General features: G+C 47.4%; 1 protein-coding gene across 4 annotated transcripts in view; it reads right to left on the reverse strand.

Moving 5' to 3' along the window:
- PPM1H (protein phosphatase, Mg2+/Mn2+ dependent 1H) overlaps nucleotides 1–26,130 on the reverse strand; it is a 253,772-nt gene that overhangs the window by 98,853 nt on the left and 128,789 nt on the right. For all 4 annotated transcript variants that reach the window (XM_072843062.1, XM_072843065.1, XM_072843064.1 and 1 more), the window contains exon 4: nucleotides 26,016–26,128. In XM_072843062.1, the coding sequence (XP_072699163.1) occupies nucleotides 26,016–26,128 (113 nt within the window). The remainder of the gene's footprint in view (nucleotides 1–26,015; nucleotides 26,129–26,130) is intronic.

A 26,130-nucleotide genomic window follows, 5' to 3' on the forward strand; every position in this document is an offset into this window, starting at 1 on the left:
GGGTGTGGTGGTCAAGAATGAGGTCAGCGTTAGAAAAACACACTTGGGAACAGTTATATTAACATGGCAGTCAAAACTATGGAATAAAACGGGTGCTCCAGGGAATGTAGAGAGAAAAGGTGGGTGTAAATATGAAGTGAGAACATACAAAGTTAGGCCGATTCCCTCATTTACCTAGTGAACTCTTCACAGAATAAGTCCATGAACTGAAGTTGGCCTCCACAGTGTTCTCCACGCAACGAACGCTCTTATGAATGATGGTAAGGAATCACCCAAAAAATTCACGCTCTGAAGAGTCTGGGAAACACCTTTCTTTGTTACACGACTTTTCTGAACTTTTATATATCAACATGGATTGTTGTTCTTCAAGAGTGGACATCTGTGCAATAATTCTCAAATGGGACCAGGGAAGGAAGAGCTCTTTTTTTTTTTAATTTATTTTTTATTGGTGTTCAATTTACTAACATACAGAATAACCCCCAGTGCCCGTCACCCGTTCACCCCCACTCCCCGCCCTCCTCCCCTTCCACCACCCCTAGTTCGTTTCCCAGAGTTAGCAGTCTTTACGTTCTGTCTCCCTTTCTGATATTTCCCACACATTTCTTCTCCCTTCCCTTCTATTCCCTTTCACTATTATTTATATTCCCCAAATGAATGAGAACATATAATGTTTGTCCTTCTCCGACTGACTTACTTCACTCAGCATAATACCCTCCAGTTCCATCCACGTTGAAGCAAATGGTGGGTATTTGTCATTTCTAATAGCTGAGTAATATTCCATTGTATCTTAATGTCGCCTCACTTTTCTATCAGGTGCGATTTAGATCCAGGGATAGATGTCCTTGACTGAGCCTGGGGACACAGTAGCCTTCGCTCTTGGTAGCCTCGTGCCCGACTCCCAGAAGTCTTGTCAGGTAAAATTTGAGACTCTTGGGGAAAAAGCCACATAGTGCATCTCTCTCTCTGACTCCATTTTCTTTCCTGAAATGCACTCATTCATTCACAACAGTGCAGCAATTAAGGGGGTGGACACGGGGGGGGGGGGGGGGGGGGGAAGCGGCCTTGAGGAAAGCTAAGCTCTCTCCCGTTCCCTGCTCTCTGGCTTTCTCCATCCTGCCTCTTCTCTAAATAGTGTTCCAGGCAAGAGAACTCGGTGTTCCTGCTACCTTCAGCTGGTTCTGACGGGACGCTTGAGGGTTTTCTTGTTCTGGCTCTTGTTTTATTTCTGTATTTGCTGCCTTTCCGGAATGACTTTCCCTTATCACTAGGATCAGGGGAGAGAGGCACACAGGCTGCTCCAGTCCTAAGCCCTACACCAGACTCGAGCTTCAACAAGAGAAGACTTTGGCATGATTGCACTGGGACCTATGGCCAACATTCATTACTTATAGAATGTGCTCCTCTATCTTATCCTCGGTCCATAGATTTATTTATTCACCTTTTTGGGATTGGTAGGCAGGGTCCAGGATAGAACTTGAGAATTAAGAGTTTCCAGGTTTTGGTCATGCAGCTTCTTCTTCCTCACTGGGCTTCCCAAAAACCAGATTGAGTTTTAATGCACCTCTGTAGAATGCTGTTGCCCCTCTACAGCTACCCTGATGGTGCTCGTTGCACAAACAGGAGATCTCTCAGACATTTATAGGTGAAGAAGTCTATACTGGACTTTACATTTTTGCCACTTTGCAAACATTTGGACCAATGGTATGGAGTTAATTTAAGATGCCATTACTTTTGATGCGAAGGCCAAGGGTAGACAGTACCACTAACCTATCAAAAGTGTTCACAAAGCTAAAGCTCGGAAAAATTTATATTTATGGAACATGGTGAAGACAACAGAACTGGCCTTAGTTATATGTGAAAAATGGAGGCAATTGAGGAAGAGGCTAATTGGCTGCTTGAGAGCAAGGGTGTGATGCTGACAGATGACAAAGCAGAAGAAGTACTATTTTATTGCTATTTTACCTGTCAGACTGAGAAGGGGAAAATCGCCTTGAGAAAAACAAAGCACAAACAAACAAACAAACAAACAAAAATAAAGCCCAAGATAGATGAAATCATTTCATATGGGGACTTGGCCACAATAAATGGGATCAAGTCCTCTGGCTTCAACAGATTACATGTTGAGCCCAAAAGTTCTCAAAAATGAGGCTGTCATAATTCTGTTAGGGATCTGGGAGGAAGTACAGTGAAGAAATGTGCCTAGAGATTGGACAAATCAAGGCAAATCAAGACCGATTTTCAGTGAGACGACGGATTCAGTCACCCGCGGAGGAGTGGCTTGGTATCAATCTGGAGTAAGATTCTAGAGCAGGCCCATAAGGAAATGACTTGTGAGGGCTAATAAAGGAAAGCCCAGACCACTGGTAGTCTGCCTGGGTCCTCTAAGAGAGTAAAGCATGTCACTCCCAACCCTTTCCCATCCCTTTTTTGGTCCAAGTAGAAGAAATGCTCCAGGCAGAGTATCCATTTGGACTTCAGATCCAAATTGATACTTTTGGTTGACAACGAAGAACAGAAAGTAGTATAAATAAAAATAAGAAAATTAAAAATGATTGGAATGTCCACATAATTTAAAGAGTTTCAGTCCATTAGAGAATCACCATACCACAGCTCTGCAGGCAGGAAGGGTAGGGAGGGCTTAAGGATGCCCTCTTGATTGGGGGGTAGCCAGCAGCTCCACAGGGCACAAGTCAGCTCAGTTCTGGTGGTGTCACATGTGAATAGGGAAATATCACACGAGCAGGGCCAGAGTGGTGATGAGGGGCGCCCCACTAGCTCCCTGAAGAATGTATGAAGGAAACCAGGGATGTCTGTTCTGAACAAGATTTGTGGCGGATTGCAATAGGTGCCTCCTAATACCTGAAGGACCAACAAGTAGAAGACTAAGGGATCATACCTGGGTGGTCGGCATATGCCTCTCTTTTCTTCATCTTATTTATTCTTACTTTTAAAAATGACACAAGTGACATACGCTGCTTATGTAATACTAGAAAGTTTTGCTTGGGTTTTTGTTTTTTACAAAAGTTTCAAGAGGTAAATGTATATACAATAAATGCCTGAAGGAGAAGACTGTCATAACAAAGAGGAAGTCCAGGCCAGGGAATGCAGAGACACTGCTGGGTTGGGTGACACTGAAGAGTATCTACTGAGAAATAGAAGGAAAAAGGAGAGGGGAGATGAGAAGAGGGTGGGCAACCAAGTTTCAGAGAAGCTGACTGACAGTAGGACAAGAGATGATGGCGCATGAAAAGCTAAAAACCTATGGGACAGTCTCTTCCAGGAACAGCAGAAGTGAGAGGGAGAGAGAAACCAGGACATCGAACCATGAAGCAGGTGGACCAAGGTAAGCTAACTGGAGAGATGGCTGGGATGTCAGTAAGGACTTAGCCAAAGCCCAAGAGTATCTCCAAGAGGTCAAAGGAGAACAATCTCCTCTTCCAGAGTTTGCAAGGAACACTGGATGCTGTGATGGTCCAGCTGGAAAATGATGTCAGGGAGAGGGTGGATGATCAGAAAAAGCAACCCCAGGAGGGAGGCCCAGAGGAGGGACTGATGGCCAAACAGGGGCTGACGGGCACCATTTGGTTAAGTGTGTTGACAACGGCATCATTCCATCCATGTGAGGTGCCTCTGCCATGAGGCCTGTATTCCCCTCTCTCCCTCGCACTCTGGTAAAGTTCAGTTACCAGTGTGAATTCTCAGAGTGTGGATGGGAGGGTAAAGGAAAAGAGGAACAACGTCACCAACAAAGTAAGGAGCATCATTTTCAACAGATAAACCACTTCACGTTTTCATTGGGATTCGTAGTGTCAAAAGGAGAAACTCAGCCACTTAGCCTCCATGAAAGAGTGGGAATACCATTCCCATTTTTGACAGCAGAATGTACAGACAATAATATTTATACTACGGGCTAGTGCATTAAAAAAAATAAAAATCTTCAGGTAAGAAAAAAAGAAAAGAAAAATCTTCAGCTCTATACAAACTAGTTACTTAGAGTGCAACTCTTCCCCTCAAACTGTAAGAGAAAAACACACCTATAGTCACGCTCCTATATCTCACAGGAATGAAGAAGGAAAAAAAAATAATAAGAGGTAAATTCAATGGAAGAAAAACACACTTGAGAAAATCCACCAGGAACGTGTCATCATAGAGACACTATTGTCGAGTGTTCTTCTGGGGGCAAGGTTCAAGCTGTAAGCTTGTTCTTTCAATAACCCTGTTGGAGAGGCACTTCCTACTGCAACGCTGCTCCACAAAGCACTCGGGAGAAACACAATCCATCAAATCCCATGCTTCCGTGTCTCGATTTCTATGGACTTATTCAGATTTACATTTCGAATGTCTGGCATCGGTCACCAAGCCCCACACTCCTCGGAACAAGAGGCTCTTAGAGCGCAGGCACCCTAGTCCCATTGGCTGCTCCCATTCACAACTACCTCTCAAAGGAGAAACGCAGATGGAAGCTTTCCGCAAGCAAACCTTTACAGCCTCTGCCTGGTGCAATTCAAGAGTGAGGTTCAGAAGCAATTAGGGAGAGCATTAATAGAGCCATTTGTTATAATTCGAAACATGAGTTTGCTGTTCAAAAGGCTAACTGCAGTGCTTGAAGCTAAGTGCTTCAAACTGCCCTGGGATCCGAGAGTTCTATATCCTAATTACAATCACGTTCCTTCAATCACAGATGAAAAAGTTCACACTTTCTCATGTTTGGCTGGGACCACTTAGAGTCATCCGCTGTAGCTGTGAGATCGCTTTCATGAGCATCAACATCATTCATTTGCTTTCCACATGAGTAACTCTCGGGAGCTACGGAGTCTTTGAAGAGCATCTATTTTTTGCCTTGAGGTCTGGTGGCGTCAGACGTCCCCATGAAGCCCACAGATGAAAACTATCTGAGTGTGATTTCATCGGGGCCTACAGTGTTCTCACCAAAGGGAGGACCCCCCGCGTGTGGGGGTTTCTCCATCTATGTGGCTTATTTATTTGCAGTTAAAATTGTCCTCATCAGGAATCTGAAGATGATGATGTATGATGCGTGTTCATCAGAGACTGACTGTGAGGGAACCTACTGGGACACTTAACCCCAAACCCAGCTCCCTGCCCGCACCGGTGTTCCTTCTCCTTGAGCAGCCGGGCACCGGCCACTTTGCCAAAGCTTTGAACTTCTCACCTTTCTGTGTACACAAGTGCCATCTCTGTTCCCTTGCTGGCTCGATGTTACTGATACCTTTAAACTGTGGAGAAAAGAGAAGGGTATCTGACGCCAGAGAGCTTTAGCCATCTGGCAGCTAAGTGGGGTTCTCTCTCCTGTGAAAGGTTGTGTGGGGCCAGGCCACGTCCAGGAATGACTTAAAAAAATTCTTATTAAAAAGGTGATCGTTCGGGGATTCCTGGGTGGCTCAGCGGTTTAGTGCCTGCCTTCTGCCCAGGGTGTGGTCCTGGAGTCCTGGGATCGAGTCCCACGTCGGGCTCCCTGCGTGGAGCCTGCTTCTCCCTCTGCCTGTGTCTCTGCCTCTCTCTCTCTCTCTCTCTGTCTCTCTCATGAATAAATAAATAAAATCTTAAAAAAAAAAAAAGGTGATCGTTCTAGGGGTAAGTGCGGAATCTCAGATTGGAGATTATGCTCGAAGCCCAGCATGTCAGCCAGACCTGCCATGCAAACCCTTCAAGCAGTGCCGCCGGGTAGCCTGGGCGACCAGGCCTGTGCACCTGCCGAGGTGCCCCGCGTCCATGTAGAGCAAGCGTCGGCGCTGGACGGCTCCCAGGCTGGGAGTCTAACCGTGCACCCGACAAAGCGGGTGGAAGCACGACAGGAACTGCCACAGCCTCTTGCGAGTCCCCAGCTCGCTGCCTCCTCAGCTGCTCTCTCGGGGGATCATTAGGGAGAACGCTTGTCGAACACAGGAAGTTGAAGTCACTAACGTGATGCTAGAACTTACTGCAGATCGTTACCCATTAACTAGAGGGGCACACCATGCCAGGGATGCAGTGAAGGCCATTTCTTCATGAAGTCTTTGGGCTTAGAAATCCTATCGGGTTGATCCCTTCATTTTAGGGCCGAAGAGAGCGAGATCTAGGGAGGTTGGGGCTTTGGCAAAACTGGAACCCATCCCACCTTTCACCTCAGGTTCCTTCTTTGATAGGCTATGCTTCTCCCTCCTCGTCGGACCATCGCTTCCTAGCTAAACTCCGGTTTGTTTTTGAACATTTAGGGACACTCGCTGATGCATTCTGCTCCCCTCGAAGAAAGGCCACGATTTTTCCCAATCGTGAATTCCTACCTTAATCCAGCATCTCTCTTTCTTCCTTCTTTTTCTTTTCTTCTCTTTCTCTCTCTCTCTCTTTCTTTCTTTCCTACCTACACTGGGTTTCTGCCCCATGCCAGTAATGACCACCCTCTCCCTTCTTTCCTTTGTAAAATCCAATAATATTAAAAATGCTAACTCTGGTGAATTTCCCTCCAGACAATTACCAGGGACAAAAATAGTGAAATGAGAACAAATGGGAGTGACCCAGAAGAAAAGAGAGAGTGTGCACCCAGAGAGATCACTTACTCTGGAGCCAGTGTGTTGAGAGGTACCATCTGGGGACAGCAAAGTCCCCTGGCTTATGTCCTATATTGCCGAGAGGGGAAACCATGTGCTGAAAATCTAGGTATGCCCTAAATTAGGAAGAGGAGACCATGGCTGCAGATGCTCGACAGAGCTGAACCACCAATCTGAAGCAAAGCTGTCTCAACTTTGGGTAATAGCTGTACTGAACAAAACATTCTGAACACAGGGAGGGCTCAGCCTCTAAAGAAGCTTGAATTTTTTTTTTTAAGCCATAAACAATGGACTGAAATTAAACCCATGTGACCTGGAGCAGAATGAGAGCCCCAGTAACACCACACTTTTACTGATCAAATTAGAACTTCTAAGACCTTTCTTCCTCTCCCTTGTTCTCTTTCAACAGATACTCCCTGAGTGCTTCCCCTGTGCCAGGCCCAGACCGCAGGGCACCCAAGGGAACCGTCTGCTGCACAGAGCTTACAGCCTGGGGAGGGGCAGTGGTCATGCAGGAAGGGGATGGGGCACGCCGGAGGGCGAGGCTGGGAGGGACTGGCTGTGGGGAGCCACGTGGAAAGTGGAAAGTGGCCAGGGGTAGGCAGCGGGGGAGCAGTGCAGGCAGGAGCGACCGTGGGGGCCATGCCTTCAGGGTAGGGGTGTGATGGGCATGCATGAGGAAGACCAGATGGGGCGGGGGTGCCAGAGGGGGGTGCAGGGCCAGTTGGAGGACCTGACAGGGTGCGGGGGTACAGAGGAGGTCATATAAGATCAGAGATGAGCCCTAAGGCTTAAAGCAGAGGATGCGTCTTGTACACAGCAGATCACGCTGGCTGGGTGTGGAAGGCAGACTGGTGCAGGACAGAGCTGCTGGGGGTCCACGGCAGCCTGTCGCTGAAGTTCAAGGGAGAAAGGTGCTGGTCCTGACTGAGGGTTGGGTGACGGAGATCACGAGAAATGATGTATTCGCAGTGTCGTCGGGAACCCGACAGGACTTGGGTCAGGCTGGATGGGAAGCCGGGGCGGTGGGGCTGAGGCCAGGTTTAGCTGGTGCCTCCACGTTCCAGGGACCGTTTCCCCGCAATTAACTGTCTCCTTCATATTCCGGGTCCCTGTGCACGTGCCATGTCGTGTGCACCAACCAGCCCAGGTGCACCTACTGGCCTTGGCTCCCTTAAAGAATATTATAAAGCCCACAAGGGTTTCAGTGAGGTTATGGTCTTTTCAAACGACAATGCTATTTATAAGCAATTTTTCGGAGAGCCCAAGCAGACTTGAGCCCGCTTCTGGAAGAGCTTTGAAGGGATACGAAGCTAAGATTTGATTCCTGCCACAAATGAGCTCTGGCTTGTTAGGAGAGGGAAGGAGGGACACTCAATTATGCTGCAATATGAGAAGTGAAGCAGCAGCACAGAGGAGGAGGTCTCGGGGGGGGTCTCCGGGACACAGAAGGGCACCGGGAACGGGTCTCTGGCCTGCAAAAGGACAAGGGACACAAGGAAAGACATCAGGCAAGCAGTGACACCTAAGTTGAGTCTTCTAGAAGACATGCCAGGGGGTTGGTGGACAGACAGGGAAGGGGGCATAGTCTGCTGCAAAGACAAGGGGCCGAGGACAGTTTAGTTCTGGTGGGGGGCGTTGAGTATTTATGGGCTGGAATTGCCAGGGCGGGCGGTATGCGGGCAGGGAGTGATGGGAGCCAGAGGCAAAGGCAGGCTGACAAAAAAGGTTACAGTCTGCACTGGATTCTGTGGAGAAGTCCGAGAAAGGCTTTCAACAGGGGGGCAGCAGCGTGGTCCCCCGAGTTTCAGCAGGCCTGGGGCCTGAGTGCATGGGAGCCAGTGAGGGCCCATCCCCACAGAGAGCCGTCGTGGGGCTCCTGGACGGAGGCCGCCACGAGTGCTGCTGACGCACAGGGATGGAGAGGAGAAAGAGCCGTCCCTGTAGCCTAGGCTCCTAGCCACGGTCACAGGGTGCTCTAGTGGCCCCTCGAAACCGGGAACACAAACAAAGGCATCGGCTGGGAAAAGTCCTTTAATTTTGGACATTTTAAGTGTGAACACGGTTGCAGGATATCTGATGTGTTTAGACCTTACCTGCTTCCAGAAAGGATTTGAAGAGCCATGACACAAAGAGAAGATAAAATAAAAAATAAAATACACATGGAGAATAAAACTAGGGAAGATCAGAGGCGCCTAGGAATTAAGTTAATACAAAAAAACATGTGCTGTTAAGGCTCTCCACGTTCCTAGAAGGGGTCACAAATGCTTCCTAACAGCAGAGACAACCCCCGCCCCCCAATCGGTTTACTCATCTCAGGGCCCAACATGCAAACACCGCCCTGCTCCACTTGCGCCCCGGCCTTTCCCTGACATGCCCGCAGAAGGGAGACGCTCCCCGCGGCGCTAGGAAAGAGGACTCGGGCTGTTGGGGTGGTCCCGGCGGTAACCGCAGCACCCACGGCCCAGAGCGGGGCCCAGGAACCTGCACCAAGGGCAGCTCCGAGCCTTAGGACAGAAGTTCAGACAGAAAAGCACTGAAGGGAGTCCCGGGGGTGGGGGCAGCCCCAATCCAGGGGTGCACCCGGGAATTCCTGGAGGAACTGAGAACTCCAAGTCCTCCCTGTAGCGTTCCTCACAGCAGGATCTTTCAAAAGCACCGAAAGGCAACCGGTTCCTGGTTACGCCGTCCAGCAAGTACACGGAGAGCAACAGGCCGCGTGCCAAGCTGCGGGCCTGGAAAGCGGCCTAGGCTCGGGGACACGGGGGGAGAGGAGGCGCCAAGTCTCAGCAAAGTCAGAAGGCTGACCCTGGCGTCCTGCAGAGACGAGGGACGGTGAGGTGACCAGACGGAGGCTCTCATAGGTGTGCTTCGAGAACAGTCTGCTTTGGGCCCGTCCGGGCGAAGCGGGAGACGGAGGCGCAGGAGGTGGCCGGCGGAGTGTGGGGTGTGCAGAGGCTGGCTGAAGGGCGCCCCGTGGTGTGGGCTGCATTTCAGGGGCCGGAGAGAGAGCATGGCTCGGAGAGTGAAATCCTGGAAGCCACCGGAGACGTGGCTTCCAGGGGGTGAAGACTGAGTGGTGTTTAGGGCAGCTGCCTTGAGTCCCCGTCTGTAAGGAGGAGCTCTAGTTAAGGTCTCACTACCAGCTGCTCTAACAGATGAACCCTACAGATCCCAGGGGCCTAGCGGGATACATGCTTACTTCACATATGAAACAAAAAGTGCACTTGGCAAACCTGGAGGTTGGGGGAGGGAGTCCTAGGGAATTAGGTGGCCAGGTGTCCCACCTGCCTCAGCACGCGTTTCCCAGGCCAACCTTGTTGACCAACCCCTCATCGGCAGAACGGGGAGAAACAGAGGATGGTGTGCATAATAGTTTCCTAGGACTGGCATAAACTACCACAGACTCAGGGGCCTAAAGTAACAGAAATTGGCTCTCTTACGACTGTAGAGGCTAAAAGTCTGAAAGCAAGTATCAGCAGGGTCGTGCTCCCTCTGAAGGCTCTAGAAGAGAATCCTTCACTGCCTCTTCTAGCTTTTGGTGGGTCCTGGCAATCCTTGGCGTTCCCTGACTCGTGGCCCTTAACTCTAGTCTTGGCCTCCCCCTTCATGTGTCATCTTCCCTGTGTCTCCCTAACCTCTCATTGCCTTATAAGAAAAACCAGTCGTTGGATTTAAGGCCTGCCCTCATCCAATATGATCTCATCTTAATTTGTATCTTAACTGCATCTGAGAAGACCCCATTTTCAAATAAGGTCACCTTTATAGATTCCAGGTTTAGGACTCAGATGTACGTTTTTAGGGGATGCAATTAAATCATTACAGCATATAGGAGGTTTTTGTGGGTCAGGTCTGAGAAGTGGCACACATCACTTCTGCTCACAACCGCCTCCCCCACCCCCCCGCCCCCGCCACCACTACCACGGAAACATCACCATGCAGCCAGACCGAACTACGCAGAAGGCTGGCGAGGTAAGTCCCCGTGCCCAGGAGGAAGGGGGAAAGTGTTTAGAGAGCAAGCCAGCCAGCTCTTCCAAAAGTAGAGTAAGGTAGGGAAGTGAACTGTATTCCAAGGAAGTGGTGGAGACAGGGTCAAGGCCGTGGGGGAGGACAGAAACGTAGCCCTGGGTCTGGTTTGGAGAGGAGATGGGACCCAGAACAGTGGTGGAAGTAACCAGTGTACCCCCAATGCTAGACGCAGCATGTAAACTTGTGTGAAATGCCAAATGCTAAAAGAAAAGGTGGCTGGGGTTTGTCTGGCTCTGTCAACCCACTAGTCTGATTTCATAGAGGCCTGCCCTGGAACATACTTACCTTGCGCAGCTCATCCCATGTTCTCATGGGCCCACACTGCATATGTCACGCACAGATATGTTGGGAAAGTCATGAGTGCTGTTTCTCTTCCAAGCACCGCTGGATGTTCCCAGCGTGGTTGGCCTGAGAGTTCTTTTTTTTTTTTTTTTTTAAAAAGATTTATTTTTATTTATTTATGATAGACACGGGGGGGGGGGGGGCAGAGACACAGGCAGAGGGAGAAGCAGGCTCCATGCCGGGATCACGACGCGGGACCCGATCCCGGGACTCCAGGATCATGCCCTGGGCCAAAGGCAGGCGGCAAAACTGCTGAGCCACCCAGGGATCCCCTGGCCTGAGAGTTCTTATAGAAATATTAGGTCAAGACCCCGGGGTGGTACAGTCGGTTAAGCCTCTAACGCTTGGTTTTGGCTCAGGTCATGAGATCGAACCCCACGTCAGGCTCCAAGCTCCGTATGCAGTCTGCTTGAGATACTCTCTCCCTATGGCCCTGGCCGCCTCCCCGGCTCTCTTGCATTCTCTCTAATAAATAAATAAATCTTAAAAAGAGGAGAGGAGAGAAGAAAAGAGAAGAGAAAGGTCGACCAGAAGACTGCCTGCTGACAATGCAGGAAAATAGTTAGGAATGCCTTCGCATCACCTAATTACACGTTCGCTACAGAAAGCACAGCGACCTGCGACAGGACAGCGTCTAGCTCTTTCTGACGTGGCCTCAAAGGTTCCGGCCGTTAAGTCCACACTATATGGGAATGAGGAGGTTCTCTACAGGAGCCTAAGTTCAGGAAAAGAGAAAATATGTGCGTGCGGGTGTTCTTCCGTGGAACACCGCTTGAGCCTTCTGAGAGGCAGCATCACAACGGCCACGACGTGCCGACGGGGCCTAAGGCAGTACCTCGTGAGGCAGCACCTGCTGCTCAAGCGCAGGGCAAGGGGTACAGCTGTGCAGCCACCCAGAAGCCAGTCTTATGGCTTGAACAAACTGCACCCGCCTGAGAGACTGCTCATCATCTGAATCACTGAGTTCAGCGACTCTGGAGCCCAGCGTGAAGGCTGGCTCGTTAGGTCTTTTTATTTGACATTTATTCAATGTCATCTATAGACAAAAGCACTTATGTGAAAATATGGTGCTGAAAGCACGTACGGGGGTTTTTAAAAACTTCATAGAAAACCCAAGGTGACTGAGATGAAGAATAATAATAGCGTTAATAATTATCATTATTATAGTAATAAAAACGCTTATTGAACAATTACTAGATGCCAGGAACTGCCCTTAGCATTTTACACACTTACAATCCCCTACCAACATTATTATAGATAAGGCATCTTATTCTCCCCATTTCACTGATAAAGACTCAAAGGCACAGAGAGGTTGGGTACGTTAAGGTCACACAGCCCTATCCAGGGTAGAGCCAGGACCAGAACCCAGCTAAGCTGTCTGCAGAGTGCTCTTACCGGTTTCACAAACTGAGACTTTGCTATACGATTTCATTTAAAGGAAGGGTCTAAAAAGTGAATACAATCTAGCCATTTTTTTTTGAAAGACTGAAATTGAGAACTGGAGCAGCCTGTTTGGAAGGGCGACCCTATGTCGCTGGTGGCAATTATGGCTCTGACGCGGCGGCTCAGATTTACAAAGCACATGATTGAGGGCGTGGGGGAGAGGGGGACTACATAAACCTTGACACAGAAAAGAACCAAACTCTGGTGGGGGGCAGGGGGTAAGGAGAGAGATGAATCAGTGTGAAAATCTACTGCATGAATCCAATTCCTGCAGGCAGGTCTGATGGCACCTGATAGGGAAGAAGGTCCCACGCTCCAACCGTGAAAGGCTCCTTACTGCCTGGCACGCCACTGGAAGAGAGAAGCGAGGATCCAAGAGCTGGGTGGTCAAGCTCAGCCCAGCGTCCAGGGTCAGGCAGGCTGGGGGCCCAGCAGCATGATTGAGGGCTTCTTGTGCTGCTTGGCTCCCTGGGAAGCATGACCTTGACTTCACAGCTAAGTCTTGCAAGGAAAAAAAACTACTTTTTTGTTTGTTGAATGCCTGAGAGCCTGGAGGCTTTTTAAAGGGCTTTGCTGGGGAGGGGGAAGAAAAAAAAAAAAAAGTAAAAAAGACTTTTTCTGTGTTACTTGGAGACAACCACTGCTTGCCAAAATACTAGGTTAAAAAAAAAAAATCACAAAGCTTGAGAGCTGGAAAGAATATTAGAAGCTGCCTAGCGTGCCTCCAGTGCACCTAAAGTACAATTATAAACAACATGCAGACACCCCCTCAACACACATCTCACCCTGGTCTTATAGTTTGTGCTGACTTGAATTCAGCATGTTGTTCAGATCCAATCTGGTAAGAATATAGTTTTAGACTCCAGAGCTAACATCTGGCAGCAGTGTTGGGTAAGCTGAATTGTACTCAGGAATGTGATCTGAAAAGTTCGTAACACATGCTTTTGCATCAGTCCCAGAGGTAATGTACCCTTTCATACTCAAGTCATCTGTACTGTAATGCAAAGTGTATTTTACCTTGCATATTTTTGTGATAATCTAAGACATACTAAAGTGGTAAACTCTATTTATAGTGCTAGTAGTAATAGCAGTAATCATAATATACTGATAATCAATATTAATAACTAACATTTATTAAATGCTTTCCATATGGCAGAAAGGCACTCGTCTGAATTCTTCAGATGCATTCAGTCAGCATGTAGGAATGCTTTTACATACACTGTGTGTTTTATTTCTTTATTTTACTGATTGCCAGCCTCCCCCCAGGAACATGCAGGCTCTGGGAGGACAGGGTTGTTTTTTTTTTTTGTTTCCATTATTAACTGTGTATCTAGTTCCCACAATACTGTCTGGCACACCGGGGACATGCAGGTATTTTCTGAATTGAATTAACTCATTTAATCCCCACAGTGACTCTATGATATAGGGATGGTTCAAGTTTCTTTTCTTTCTTTTTTTTTTTTTTTAGATTTTTATTTATTTATTCATGAGAGACACAGAGAAAGAGGCAGAGACACAGGCAGAGGGAGAAGCAGGCTCCCTGCAGGGAACATGCAGGACTCGATCTCGGGACCCCGGGATCATCACGACTCGAGCCAAAGGCAGATGCTCAACCACTGAGCCGCCCGTGTGCCCCTCAAGTTTCTATTATGTGGATGTGGGAACTGATACACAGAAGGGCTAAATGGCTTGCTCAAGGTCACACAGTCAGTGATGGAGACCTGGGATTCGAGCCCGGGGCCTCCTGGCTTGAAACTGCACTTTTAACCAATACTGAGTATTTCTGGCTATTTTAATACAGACAACAGCTAAGATGCACTCAGTGCTTACTCTGTACCGGCCCCAGAAGATAAACACCTAATATACACTCTCATTTAATACCCACCTGGGGGGACTTTCTAAAAAACTAAAAACTGTCAGGCTTCTCTTAGGCTTACCGAATCTGCATTGTTGAAGGTGTTCTGGAAGCCTTTCTTCTGAAAGCCCTCCGGGTGATTCTTAGGTCACCACTCTGGGAACCACTGGCCTAGCCCCAATCCCCTTTTTACTGATCAGGAACCGGAAGTTGCCTTTCTCACGTTCCCACTGATAGCCAGCGGCAGAGCTGAAAGGAGAACCCGGGTTCCCTTCTCCTCCTTCCTCTTCCGAGATTTTGCTTGGTGTGTGCTCAGTGGCATGGGCTGTTTCTAGCAGGGAACAATCTTCCTGCCCCACTATTCCTGTCCACTAACAGTCTGCTGAGCCACCACCTGCCTTAGGGCATTCTGAAGAATATTTCATTTTCTCCTTGGTTGAATTTTTTTTTTTAATGTTATTGAGATAAAAAAAGTCTAAGTACAGAATCCCGAAGCAATGAAGAAACCAAGGTTTCTGGAGTGCGGATGCTTGGCGTCGCCCTTGGTTGCCCCCCTGAGACGGTAGCAAAAAGAGCACTGGGTTGGGAGCCTGGAGACCAGGAGGTAAACTCTAAGCTTGTCCCAAACTGTGATATGGTCCAAAATTCACATCACTCTCTGAGCCTCAGGTCCCTGGCTTTGGAAGCAAGTAGAGCTGAAAAAGATCTTACTGATGGATCTCAGAGATGTCGTCCACAGCTTGGATATTCTGTGGCCAGCCAGTCACATCCGGCTAGAGGCTGCCCTGCCCGGCTCCATTTTCCAACCCCGTCTTATCAGCTTAGATGCCAAGAGACAGATGAGATGCCTCAAACCACAAGCCCAGAGCAGCTTTTCAGTTGCCACCCCTGATGAGGCTCGGCCCCCTGAGAACCTGTTCCAGAGGCTTCCCCAGCTCTGAGCCTCCTGGGAGGCCATGACCTGGGCTCCTGGGAGTTTCCTGCTCAGTGCTGACCTTCAGGCCCTCAGAGGCCCTGACTCAGGGACCCCAGCACTTTGTGTACCAGTGAGCAGTAAGGCTGAGCGTTTCTCAAAGCTTAACTCCTTTCTTACTCTACTGACCTAGCAGCTCACAGGCTAGTGGCTGCCTGGGGGCCTGGGCACTGGGCACCACCTATCCCACAGTATCACATACTGCTCTCCAGTTGAGGAGTACACTCTCTGTTTTTTTTTTTTTTTAATTTTTAAAGATTTTATTTATTTATTCATGACAGAGAGAGAGAGAGAGAGAGAGAGAGGCAGAGACATAGGCAGAGGGAGAAGCAGGCTCCATGCAGGGAGCCCGACGTGGGACTTGATCCCGGGTCTCCAGAATCAGGCCCTGAGCTGAAGGCGGCACTAAACTGCTGAGCCACCCGGGCTGCCCATACACTCTCTGTTTTTAAACACTGTCCCCCAGCACGATGCCCACTAATGCTACCGTAACCACTACCACTGTTGGTAGGACACCTGCGGCTGTCATCACTGCCACCACCAGCACTCCTGCCACTTGGTTGGTGGGGCCAAGGAAACTGCCTGGGATCAGTTTCATGTTTCTTTTGTTTCTTTTTTTAAAGATTTTTATTTATCTATTCATGATACACACACACACACACACACACACACACACAGGCAGAGACAGGCAGAGGGAGAAGCAGGCTCCATGCAGGGAACCCAACATGGGACTTGATCCCGGGACTCCAGGATCACGCCCTGGGCCAAAGGCAGGTGCTTAAACCACTGAGCCACCCAGGCTGCCCCAGTTTCATGTTTCTACCCTCAACTGGCTCCACACTTCCAGGTTCTCTTTGACTCATGCCTCTTCCAGAACCCCTCACAGAGGGTTGCAGTGCATCAGAGATCTAGAGTAGCAGCCGGCCCCACTTCCTCTGGAGGGAGGAGGAGGAGTTTCTTCTCAGGTCATGATCTGCTATGGTCTTGATTCAACTCAGCTTCATACCTCAGACTGGGGGCCCTGATGTTTGACTCAACATTCATTTGTCTTAGTGACATAAAAGGGAGGAGGGTTATTAAAAGAAAAAGAAAAAAGAAAATGTGAAATAAAAAATTAGACATAAATCTAAAATAACATTTTCAAGGAGTGGCTAAAGGAGACCCACAGCTAAAGTGCAGGTGGATCTGAGGGGAGGATGATTCAGGACTCAGAACGGGGTAGTGGGTAAGTGCACGCACTTGGGACTCACGGGCTGGAGTTTGAATTCTAGCCGCACAATGAACAGATTGACTTTGGGCAAGGGACGGGATCTCTCTAAGACGTGGGTTAGTCATCTGATAAATTAATAGCCTCCTTCGTGGCACTATGGACCTGAACTGGTATGCCATTTAAAAATCTCTACAACATAACTATGATAATTAAAAAATGATCTCAAAAAAACAGAACATGTTTTGCTAAAACACCAGGTAGTCCTACCCTTGCCTGGTTAATGTCATCTTTCTTCTTTAGCACGAAATGAGTATTGCTTCCTGTGACGAACTTTCTAAAGACAAACATACGCGGTATGCCATTTACTTGCAGGCTTTTTCATTATTCAAATATGCTCTCAGAGATGAAAGTGGATCACGGGGCGACTGCTAGTTCTTTGCTATCTGACAATTTAAGCTGAACTTACTGCATCTCTTCTAAGACTAACAGTGACAAAATTAAAGTAACAGAAGAGATCACTGGTGTTTGGGCATTAAAGATGATGACATCCAAGTTGCAGCTTCACCAGCTCAATGGGGGAAACGTATCAAAAACAAAGACACCGTCACTACGTGAACCTAACATGAGTTCCGTTCTCAATGTCCAGTGGTGGCTGAAGCTGCCAGATGTTCATCGGAGTAAATTCCCTTGGTCCTGGGAAAACAACTTAGACTACATGTCCCAGTAGCCTTGTTTTCTTGGCGTGGCACACATCTGAATCGTAGCCAGTGGCAAGCATGCACATTTGATAGGTGCCTCTTCTGAGCCAGGGCCATAGAAATAGAAGCTGCTCCCCCTCCACACACTTGTCCCTTTCCAGCTGACTGGATGGAGACGCGCCCCCAGAAACCATGGAAGCCAAGTGTTAAAGAGGACAGGGCCTCCTACACCCGGGTCCCCAGATGCCTGCAAGAAACAAAGCTACTGCTTCTATAAACTAGTGAATTTGAAGATCTGTGTTTCCACACTTAGCCCACCTGATACACCATTGTACAGCAGGGAACAGCTGTACTTTTCCTTATACGAATCACGAGATCATTAATCTCTTAAGAGACGGAAAAATGAGGGGCACCTAGGTGGTCTCTGTCAGTTAAGCATCCAACTCTTGATTTTGGCTCAGGTCATGATCTCAGGGGTTGTGAGGTCGAGCACTGTGTCAGGGTCTGCGCTGAGTGTGGAGCCTGCTTAAGATTCTCTCTCTCCCTCTCCCTTTGCCTCCTCCCTCTCTCTAATAGAAAAGGAAAAAGGAAACATCACAATATTTTAAAGATTCCCCCAAAGCCACTAAAACATGGTGCTTAACGGGGACCCTGAAAAATCAAATTACTTAGTACAACATTTTTACTAGGTGGAGATACAGTTGATGCACAAATATTTCCCCTAAGAGAGAACCCAGTATTTTCCACGGCAGCTGCATCTGCGTACAGCTTTCGCCGAGTGTGTACCAAGCACGAAGACAATAAAGCAGTTCATATTACCGAGGGGCTACCATGGACCGGTCTCCGAGGTGAGCGCTTCCTTCGCATCTGCTCATCTAATACTCCCTGGGAAGTGGGTGCGACCATCATCTCCATTTACAGGCAGCGAAACTGAGGCACGGGAAGCAGGAGATGGGCCCGATGTCACAGACGATGAAAAGCGGCAGAGCCAAGATTTCAACTCAGCCAGTCCCAGCCTGTTTCTAACCACTGCCCTGTCCTCCTGTGGTTGTCACTGCTGTCCCCAGTCACGGAGAACAACCCTCACTGCTCTCCCCCATGTCTCACAAATACCCAAGGAGCTCTTGCACCAACACAAATTACTTTTCCACATGACTAAAAAACTCTCATTCATCTCGGTTTCTCTCATCCCTTCAAATGTGGTTCTGAATCCCTTCACCACTCTGGTCTCTCTTTGGAATGTTCCTGTTCATTCGTGCGCATATTGAATTGTGTCACTCAGAGACTTCATGTGTAAAATAAGATTCATAATAGTTCTTCCCCCAAAAGAGTTGGTGTAAGGATTAATCAGGTTATTCACGGAAAGCCCTAGAAACCAGAAAGAGTGCCTGAGACAAAATAAGCCAACAAAAACCATTAGGTATTATTTTGCCTTCTACCTCAAAGGCATCATCCCAGGATTACATGAGGTTCTGGTGTCTACACCACACTACTGACCAGACTAAATTTATTGTTCACTTAAGTACATTTTTTAAAAATGTGAGCCACTGGTAAGCTTGGGCTCTTGGATCCTGGTAGTTTTTTCCCTCCTTCAGCTGGTAGCATACTTTACCTTCACTGTTGTTCAACTTCAACTGGTTAGTTTTAGCCCACTTTCCCAGGTACTAAAGGTCTTTTTGTACCATGCTAGCTCATCTTTCCTGATTTTACATGATCAGTAACTTAGCTGATTGAACCCTAAGACTCTTGGTGATGGCTGAAGTGGCCCAAAGATGCAGCCTTGGGATTCTATGGTGGCAAGTTCCCTGGTGACAGTGACCTACTGTTTCATTCCCAGCAATCAGGGATACATAAAGTCACATCTTGACCACAACTGTTTCATGCTAGTGTTTTTTTTGTTTGTTTGTTTTAAATATATTATTTATTTATTCATGAAAGAGAGAGAGAGGCAGAGACACAGGCAGAAGGAGAAGCAGGCTCCATGCAGGGAGCCCGATGTGGGACTCGATCCTGGGTCTCCAGCATCAGGTCTTGGGCCGAAGGTGGCGCTAAACTGCTGACCCCCCCGGGCTGCCCCCACTCTAGTGTTTCTAAGTGCAAATATCCCATTTCTACAAATACCGTGAGCCTTTCCCGCCCAGCACCTCCTTGTGCTGGGAGTAGAGGAAAGTTGATGGGTGGGATGGTGCAGCCACAGCCAGAAGTACACTCATCCAGGGGCCCAACCGTAAGAGTCCAAAATTCCACACTGGGGCATGCCTGCCCCAGTGCAGAGACAGGAATCCTAGCCTGGTGCACGATGGGACGGGGGCTTCAGAACTACCCAACAGTCAGCAGGAGTCTGAAATCAGGAGCTGGATCAAGCAAGAAATCCTTCCTCTCACTTGCACTTTTCAAGGAAGAGGACCTGTGTTCCAGGGTATCAGGCTGGCAAAAGGAAATGGCAGCCAGCTAACGGAGGGGCAGGCAAGGCCCCTTCCCCTCAGGCAGCAGCATCGAGGAGCATTAGGGGCAACATCACCATAGAAGATCCCTGCAGGTCGGGTCTGGCTGCAGCAAGGGATGGCACGATGTCTCGAGGCCTTCAGAGTTGACACTTTAGCCTCAGGCCAGAAGAGCTATAATGTTTAAACCCTGAGGACACAGTGACTCCCTCCCAGCTCTCTCAGATGCCCAACGGTAGACTTCAGAGCAGGGATTCCTCTGTATTTCAGAATCACCTGGAGGGCTTGCTAAAATAGACTGCTGGGCCCCATCCACTGGGGTTCTGATTTAGTAGGTCAGGTTCCACCTGCTGCTGCTGGCTTGGGCACCACCATACTTTGAGAACCACTGATTTGGGGCAAAGGATGTCAGGGACAGGTTAAAAAAAAATCCAAAGGGAGGAGACAGGAAGAAAACCCAGAGGGAGAAGGGCCTCTTGGGTACCCTCTGTGTAGACAGTAAGTGGCTTGATAGGAAAAGTAGAGACTGTTTTGAGCCACCCCAGTCTCTGTGTATTTGTGAACATCTGACAGTAACGTTTTCTTTCTGCTATTACCTTCTACAGGTTATGGTATAGATAAGGGATAATGTAAATATATACTAAAAAGATGGGGGCTGTGTAGTAAAAAGGTAGACATGACAATTCAACTTTCATAGTAGAGAATGGTGGTTAATTTTCATTTCTCTCTATACTGTTTTTCATATACCTGTGAAACAGGAAGAGGTGTGGTGAACTGAATGTAGTCAATGGAAGAAGATCAAATATATTTCTGAACTCAGAGGAAGGCCACCATCAAAGTAGCAGGTCACTGGCAGGTATGGATAGATGAACCACTTATTAATAAGTAGTTTCATCTTTAAAAAAATAAAAAATAATAAAAAAATAAGTAGTTTCAGGAAGGTTCTGTACTGGGCATTTATGGCCATGAACATAAAAAGGAACAAATAGTTCTTTACGTTCCCTAGGGTTGGAGGAAGCTAGGTAATGTTTCATTGTCTTACCACCAGTAAAGGGGGGAAGGCTGCGAGAGGAAACACTACCGAGGTGTAATTGTTAATTTTTTTTTAAAGATTTTTTTTTTAATTTATTTAAATACACACACACAGAGAGAGGCAGAGACAGAGGTAGAGGGAGAAGCAGGCTCCATGCAGGGAACCTGATGTGGGACTCGATCCGGGGTCTCCAGGATCACGCCCTGGGCTGAAGGTGGCGCTAAACCGCTGAGCCACCTGGGCTGCCCTGTAACTAGTTTTGAATTTAGAAATATCAGGCTTGTCTAATACTGATACTTCCTATCCTCAAGAAAACTCAGACTTGCCAGAAGAATTCACTTCAGAATGGGTATGGAAAGCTTTAAGTTACATGGCGGGGTGGGGGGGGCGGGGGTGCGTGGTAATTCTGGATATTTGAAAATGAGGGAAAGAGAAATGAAAGAAAAACATCCTGGCTGGACAATTAGTGGAATGCCTGTTCACTCCCGCAGAGAGAGCTACATCATGAACACATCTGACCTTCCTGATCTCCTAGGAGGACCGTCAACATGACAAAATGGGGGTCTGAATTCATGGCAGTCATCTTTTATAAGATGGTCCGCCGGGCAATCCAGAAAATGCTTACTTTCAATAGATTATCATCAAAATGAAAATACAAAATTTACAGTGGTCTCTGGGACCTTTGGAAGTGGGTAGCAGCCCTCATTTTGAGAAAATATTCCTTGTATCATGTATTAATGAATGAATGAATGAATGGGACCACCCAAAGCTTATCTGCCTGACTACTGCGATGCATTTAAAATAGCTTTAAGTGCAGCCATCCCCTCAGCTATGCCCCATAAACCATTTTAGGTGAAATCAAAGATGCCACTGATCATAAAGTATGTCATCGTTTTATATCCAAATAGCAAAGAAAAAAATGTGAATTAGAAACCCTTGATTTTAGAGATGTGAAAATGTGAAAAATAACAACAACAAAAAAAACAAAAACCCTTGTGAGTATTAGCAGGGATGGGAAATCCCAGGGTACAGTGCATTCATTAAGAAAACAGTGCTCTGACTCGAGTCTTGGGCTGGATGGCAGGCAGCCCCGCTCCTTGGGGGATGTGGGACCTTGGGCCAATCTCTTTGCCTCACCGTGCTTCAGTGTACTTACCTGCTACTCACAATGCCTACTTCTCACCCCATTACTAAGAGAAATTAGGACTCCCTGTGAGGTTACAGTATTAAATGTGTGCCGAGCGTTTATTAGATGTCTTACTGCTTCTCTTACTATAAATTTGGCAAGAGTGGAATCATCAGGTTAACAAATCTTAATTGGTTTTCTTTAATCTGAATGAGTTCATGTAGCCTCAGTTGCCAAACTTTGAGACACTGTTTGAAATGAGTGGTAACGGCTTTGCTTCCCTCAGTGTCTTAGCTCTCTAGAAATAAAATGAAATCATCTTCTAAATGAAGTCAAAGCATCTTCCTCAACTGAAGAATCGCTCAGAGCCCTAAGGAGCCAATGACTCAAACACAATGGGTGATAGTTTGCATATTGCTTTGCATTATATTTGCATACTACCAGTTCTTTTTTGCTTGAAATGAAAACCCGCCCATCCATCTGCTTCTTTCCTGGTCCCTTAAGATCCCCTAGGTGTTCAGTTGGCTGCCTTTGCCTAGGAAAAATAAAGCAACTGCCATGCGTCAAGTAGTTATTGCATGTTCCTCTTTGGGTCATTACCTCTGCTGAAGAGAGAAGGGTAACTCGGTCCCGGACTGTGCACCTGGTATCAATGTGGACCATCCTACACCAAGGGTAGCCACTGTCTCAAAAACCACTGAGCCACAGACAACCTGAGGCACCTCTTCCTGAATACAACTTCCAACAGGCACATGCCTGATGGTGAATCAGATCGTTCGTAGCTCACTGTACAGCCCAGCAACTAGTTCCCGATCGCCAGCAGCTTCTGAATCAAACCACTGCAAAGCCTCTCTTGAGTGTAATTCTGGGGCAGTGGACCCAAGACAAAGATTTGCTTTCACTCCCCAAATCGTCAAGATTTAAAGTAAACATACAGCAGCCGTATCTGGCAATAATAATAATAATAATAATAAACCAACCCAGCATCTAATTAATCAGGGACTTGTTGCTAGAAACCTCTATCAGTTCTAATCATCTGGTTAAATTCAACCCTCAGATTGGTAACTACTTGCCCACAAGTGATAATGGACTTACATTTATGTAAGTCTGATCAGAGTTCACTTTGTTGCTATTTCTTGGGAGTAACTATTTTTGTAAATTCAAATAACCTATAAAATGGTATTAGCACATAAACGAGGCAGTGAGCCTACTTAAGAGGATATTGAAAATCTGTTGTTCATACAAGAGCCGAAAACAGAACCGTAGTAAGTGCCCTATAAGCCATCCTTTAGATCATGTATACAAATAATAACTCCTAGTGCTCTTAGGTTTCTATATGACGCATGACCCATACACGAACAGCAAACCCAAACAATCAGCCATAAAACCCCAAATTCAGATCTGGACACGAGAGCTGGAACACTACACATGTAGTTAAGCTTATTAGTTTTTTAAAGATACCATTTTATCATAGAATAATTTGTGTGTGTGCACACTTTACAGGTTCAAGAAGGATAAAAGTACTTATTAGGCATTTCAAGTTATTGGGAAGAACCTTGTAAAACACCATACTTTTATGAACATTTAGAAACACAGGAACCCGGGATCCCTGGGTGGCGCAGCGGTTTGGCGCCTGCATTTGGCCCAGGGCGCGATCCTGGAGACCCGGGATCGAATCCCACATCGGGCTCCCAGTGCATGGAGCCTGTTTCTCTCTCTGCCTGTGTCTCTGCCCCCCTCTCTCTCTCTGTATCTCTCATGAATAAATAAATAAAATCTTTAAAAAAAAAAAAAAAAAAAAAGAAACACAGGAACCTGTGTCACAGTAATATTTCAAAAACTCGAAGGAGGATAAAAATTACCAAAAAAAAAAAAAAAAAACAACACGTATAGCATCACTTTACGTTCCAAAAGTGTCACTCCTCATGGGATAACCTATAGGATGCTAGAAACTTCAGGAATTATTTACTTCACCACCACCATTTTTATAGATGAGGAGGTCAAGATCTGGTCTAGAAACAGAAGGGGTTGAGGGGTGGGGGTGGGGCACAGGAGAGTAAGAGCCCAGAAAAGGATTGGCAGGTCCTGGACAGGGCACTGGAGCTTCTGGGAAGTAGGACGGAGGCGCTGGCTGGGTAAGCGGCTCTGTTAAAGAGCTTGGAAGAAAACTATGTTCAAAATGAGGAGAAGGTCTGGGGGAGGACTTGCAGCCATGAAAAGAATAATCCAACATGAAGATACTCTGGGCCCAGGAGCTGGGCCACCTTCTGAGTCTGAGATCATCTGGTGAGAGGTGCTTCCCTGGGATGAGGGGTGGGCCCCGTCCCCAGGGACGAGGGCATTCTGTTACCTCCCTCATCACTGGAAGGGCTGGCAAAGCAAACTCATTTCAAAGGGCGTGGAGCTAGACATAAAGACAAAGGTGAACACGAGTGCAACAGCTCAATCACTGACTCAGTCTCCCCCAGAGCGGAAGGCCATCACTTCTTTATCTGCTCATCCATTTCCAAACAAACAGCATCCAGAACAGAACAACAAGCCGAGGCCAGCTCCTCAGCATGTTGTCTTAAAAGGCCCGAAGATTGAGAATTTCCATTTTTGAGACGCTCAACCCCTGGGGTGGAGAAGGAAAGGAGAAGCAGCAGATGTGCTGAGCATCCTCCACTCGACCTGACCCCAGAGATGCTGTCTCGGTCTGTGTAAGTGCCCTGGCTGGCTGACGTCTGGGACCACTACTCCCTGGGCTACTTGTCACCTGGCTCCCAGCTGGGCTTGTCCAATGGGAAGCCCTGGCCAGACGGGGGTTGGCGGGGGGGAAGAGAAAGAAGTCAAAGTACCTCTCCCATCTCCTGCCATTTCTGGTGAGGGCTCTCATCAGTGACCCCGTCTCCTGGGCTCTGATGCAGCAATTCCTCCCTGCATCCTGCAGGCCTTAGGCAGTAAATGTCTTTCTGAGCCACAGTGCTCCTAGCGGGCTCCCTTTCACTCCTTCATCCAGTTGACCCACCTGAGCAGGAGTCTGTCCCCTGCTAGGAATCTGACAGGACACTAAGGAATGGAAGCCATGAGATACATATGGTATCCTATAGATATTTCCATTTACCCAGCACAATGCTATGATGAAATGGAGATTATCTTATAGAGTTTAATGGAAACCCACATGCATATTAAAAATAAACAGACCTTCAGAAACCATCAATTGTCAAACCCCCAAATACTGCTGTCTTGGAAGTCCAGTCTCCCTTACTCTCTGGAATATTCAGTGGAAAGACTAGGAGAGGATGATGAAACTAGAGGAAATGAAGAGTCCTGAAGCTCTCCAGCTTTGTAAATGGAAGTAAAAGTAAGGTAAATTCCTCTGCTGCTGGAGGGAGTCCCTCTTCACCAGGACCTGATGTTGACAGGGTAGCGGGGGGGGGGGGGGGGGGGGGGCAGTGGGGTCGGGCTTGGGCAAGCAGGGATGTTGGAAGAGGGCACATGACTGAGGAATGGGGGCATCCTGAGACCAAAGACTGCACAGGGAAATCACTCGTCCTCCGAGGACATCTTGCACAGAGTCTAGTACTCTGATTGCTTTCAACACAAAGAGTCAGTCTTTAGCAAGAAGCTAACATATGTTATTACTGAAGGGGCAGAGAAGTACGTGATACATATAAGAACACTTTCCACAAAGTCTGTAATTTTTAAATTCCCTGCACGTGAATTTAAAGCGAGGACGCAGCAGTTATTTAAAATAAAACCCAAGTTTATCTTATTCTCAGTAATGCTGGATAGAGTAGGGGTTAACCATAATCTCTTGGCCAAAATTCCTTGCAGCTGAGCCCAGAAAAGAGGAGAATATAGCCTCAGAGGGCTTGTGCATAAAAGGAGAAACTCCTGGACTTCTGGGAGGGGACAGAGCAAAGTCACTGAGCAGAAGTGGAACCAGCTGTGGAGTCCTCCTGGGTCCCTTCCAAACACCCACTTCATTCAAATCCCTCTCCTCCCTCCTCTCATGCTCATGTTGTGTGTCTCTGCTAAGCTTTCTGGGGTCAAAAAACATTTGGATGCTACCTGTTTAGATCGCCACAGGTATTAATCACAGGTCTATACGTGAACTGCTATCAGGGACAAGTAGAAGACAGCCTTTACCTTTTCATACCAGCCTGATAATTCATCTTAAATGCATTTTATACAGATGTAGAAGGATCGATCATATTTTCCTATATCCCATCCCAAGCAGAATTATTTTATTGCCAATCATTTAATTCTTTGAAAAAAGAAAAAAAATTATTGAAGGCATATGAAACCAGCAAGAGTCAGAGACAATCTGCTTACCTGCTGTCCCCAGCATTTGCCACATACAGCTTCCCCAAAAGGCAAACCACGATGAGCGCCGTGCAGCCACCAGATATATTATATGAACTCCTCTCTCGTTCTATTTGTAGGTCCT

Source organism: Canis lupus, chromosome 11 (assembly GCF_048164855.1).
Source record: "Canis lupus baileyi chromosome 11, mCanLup2.hap1, whole genome shotgun sequence".
Taxonomy (NCBI): domain Eukaryota; kingdom Metazoa; phylum Chordata; class Mammalia; order Carnivora; family Canidae; genus Canis; species Canis lupus.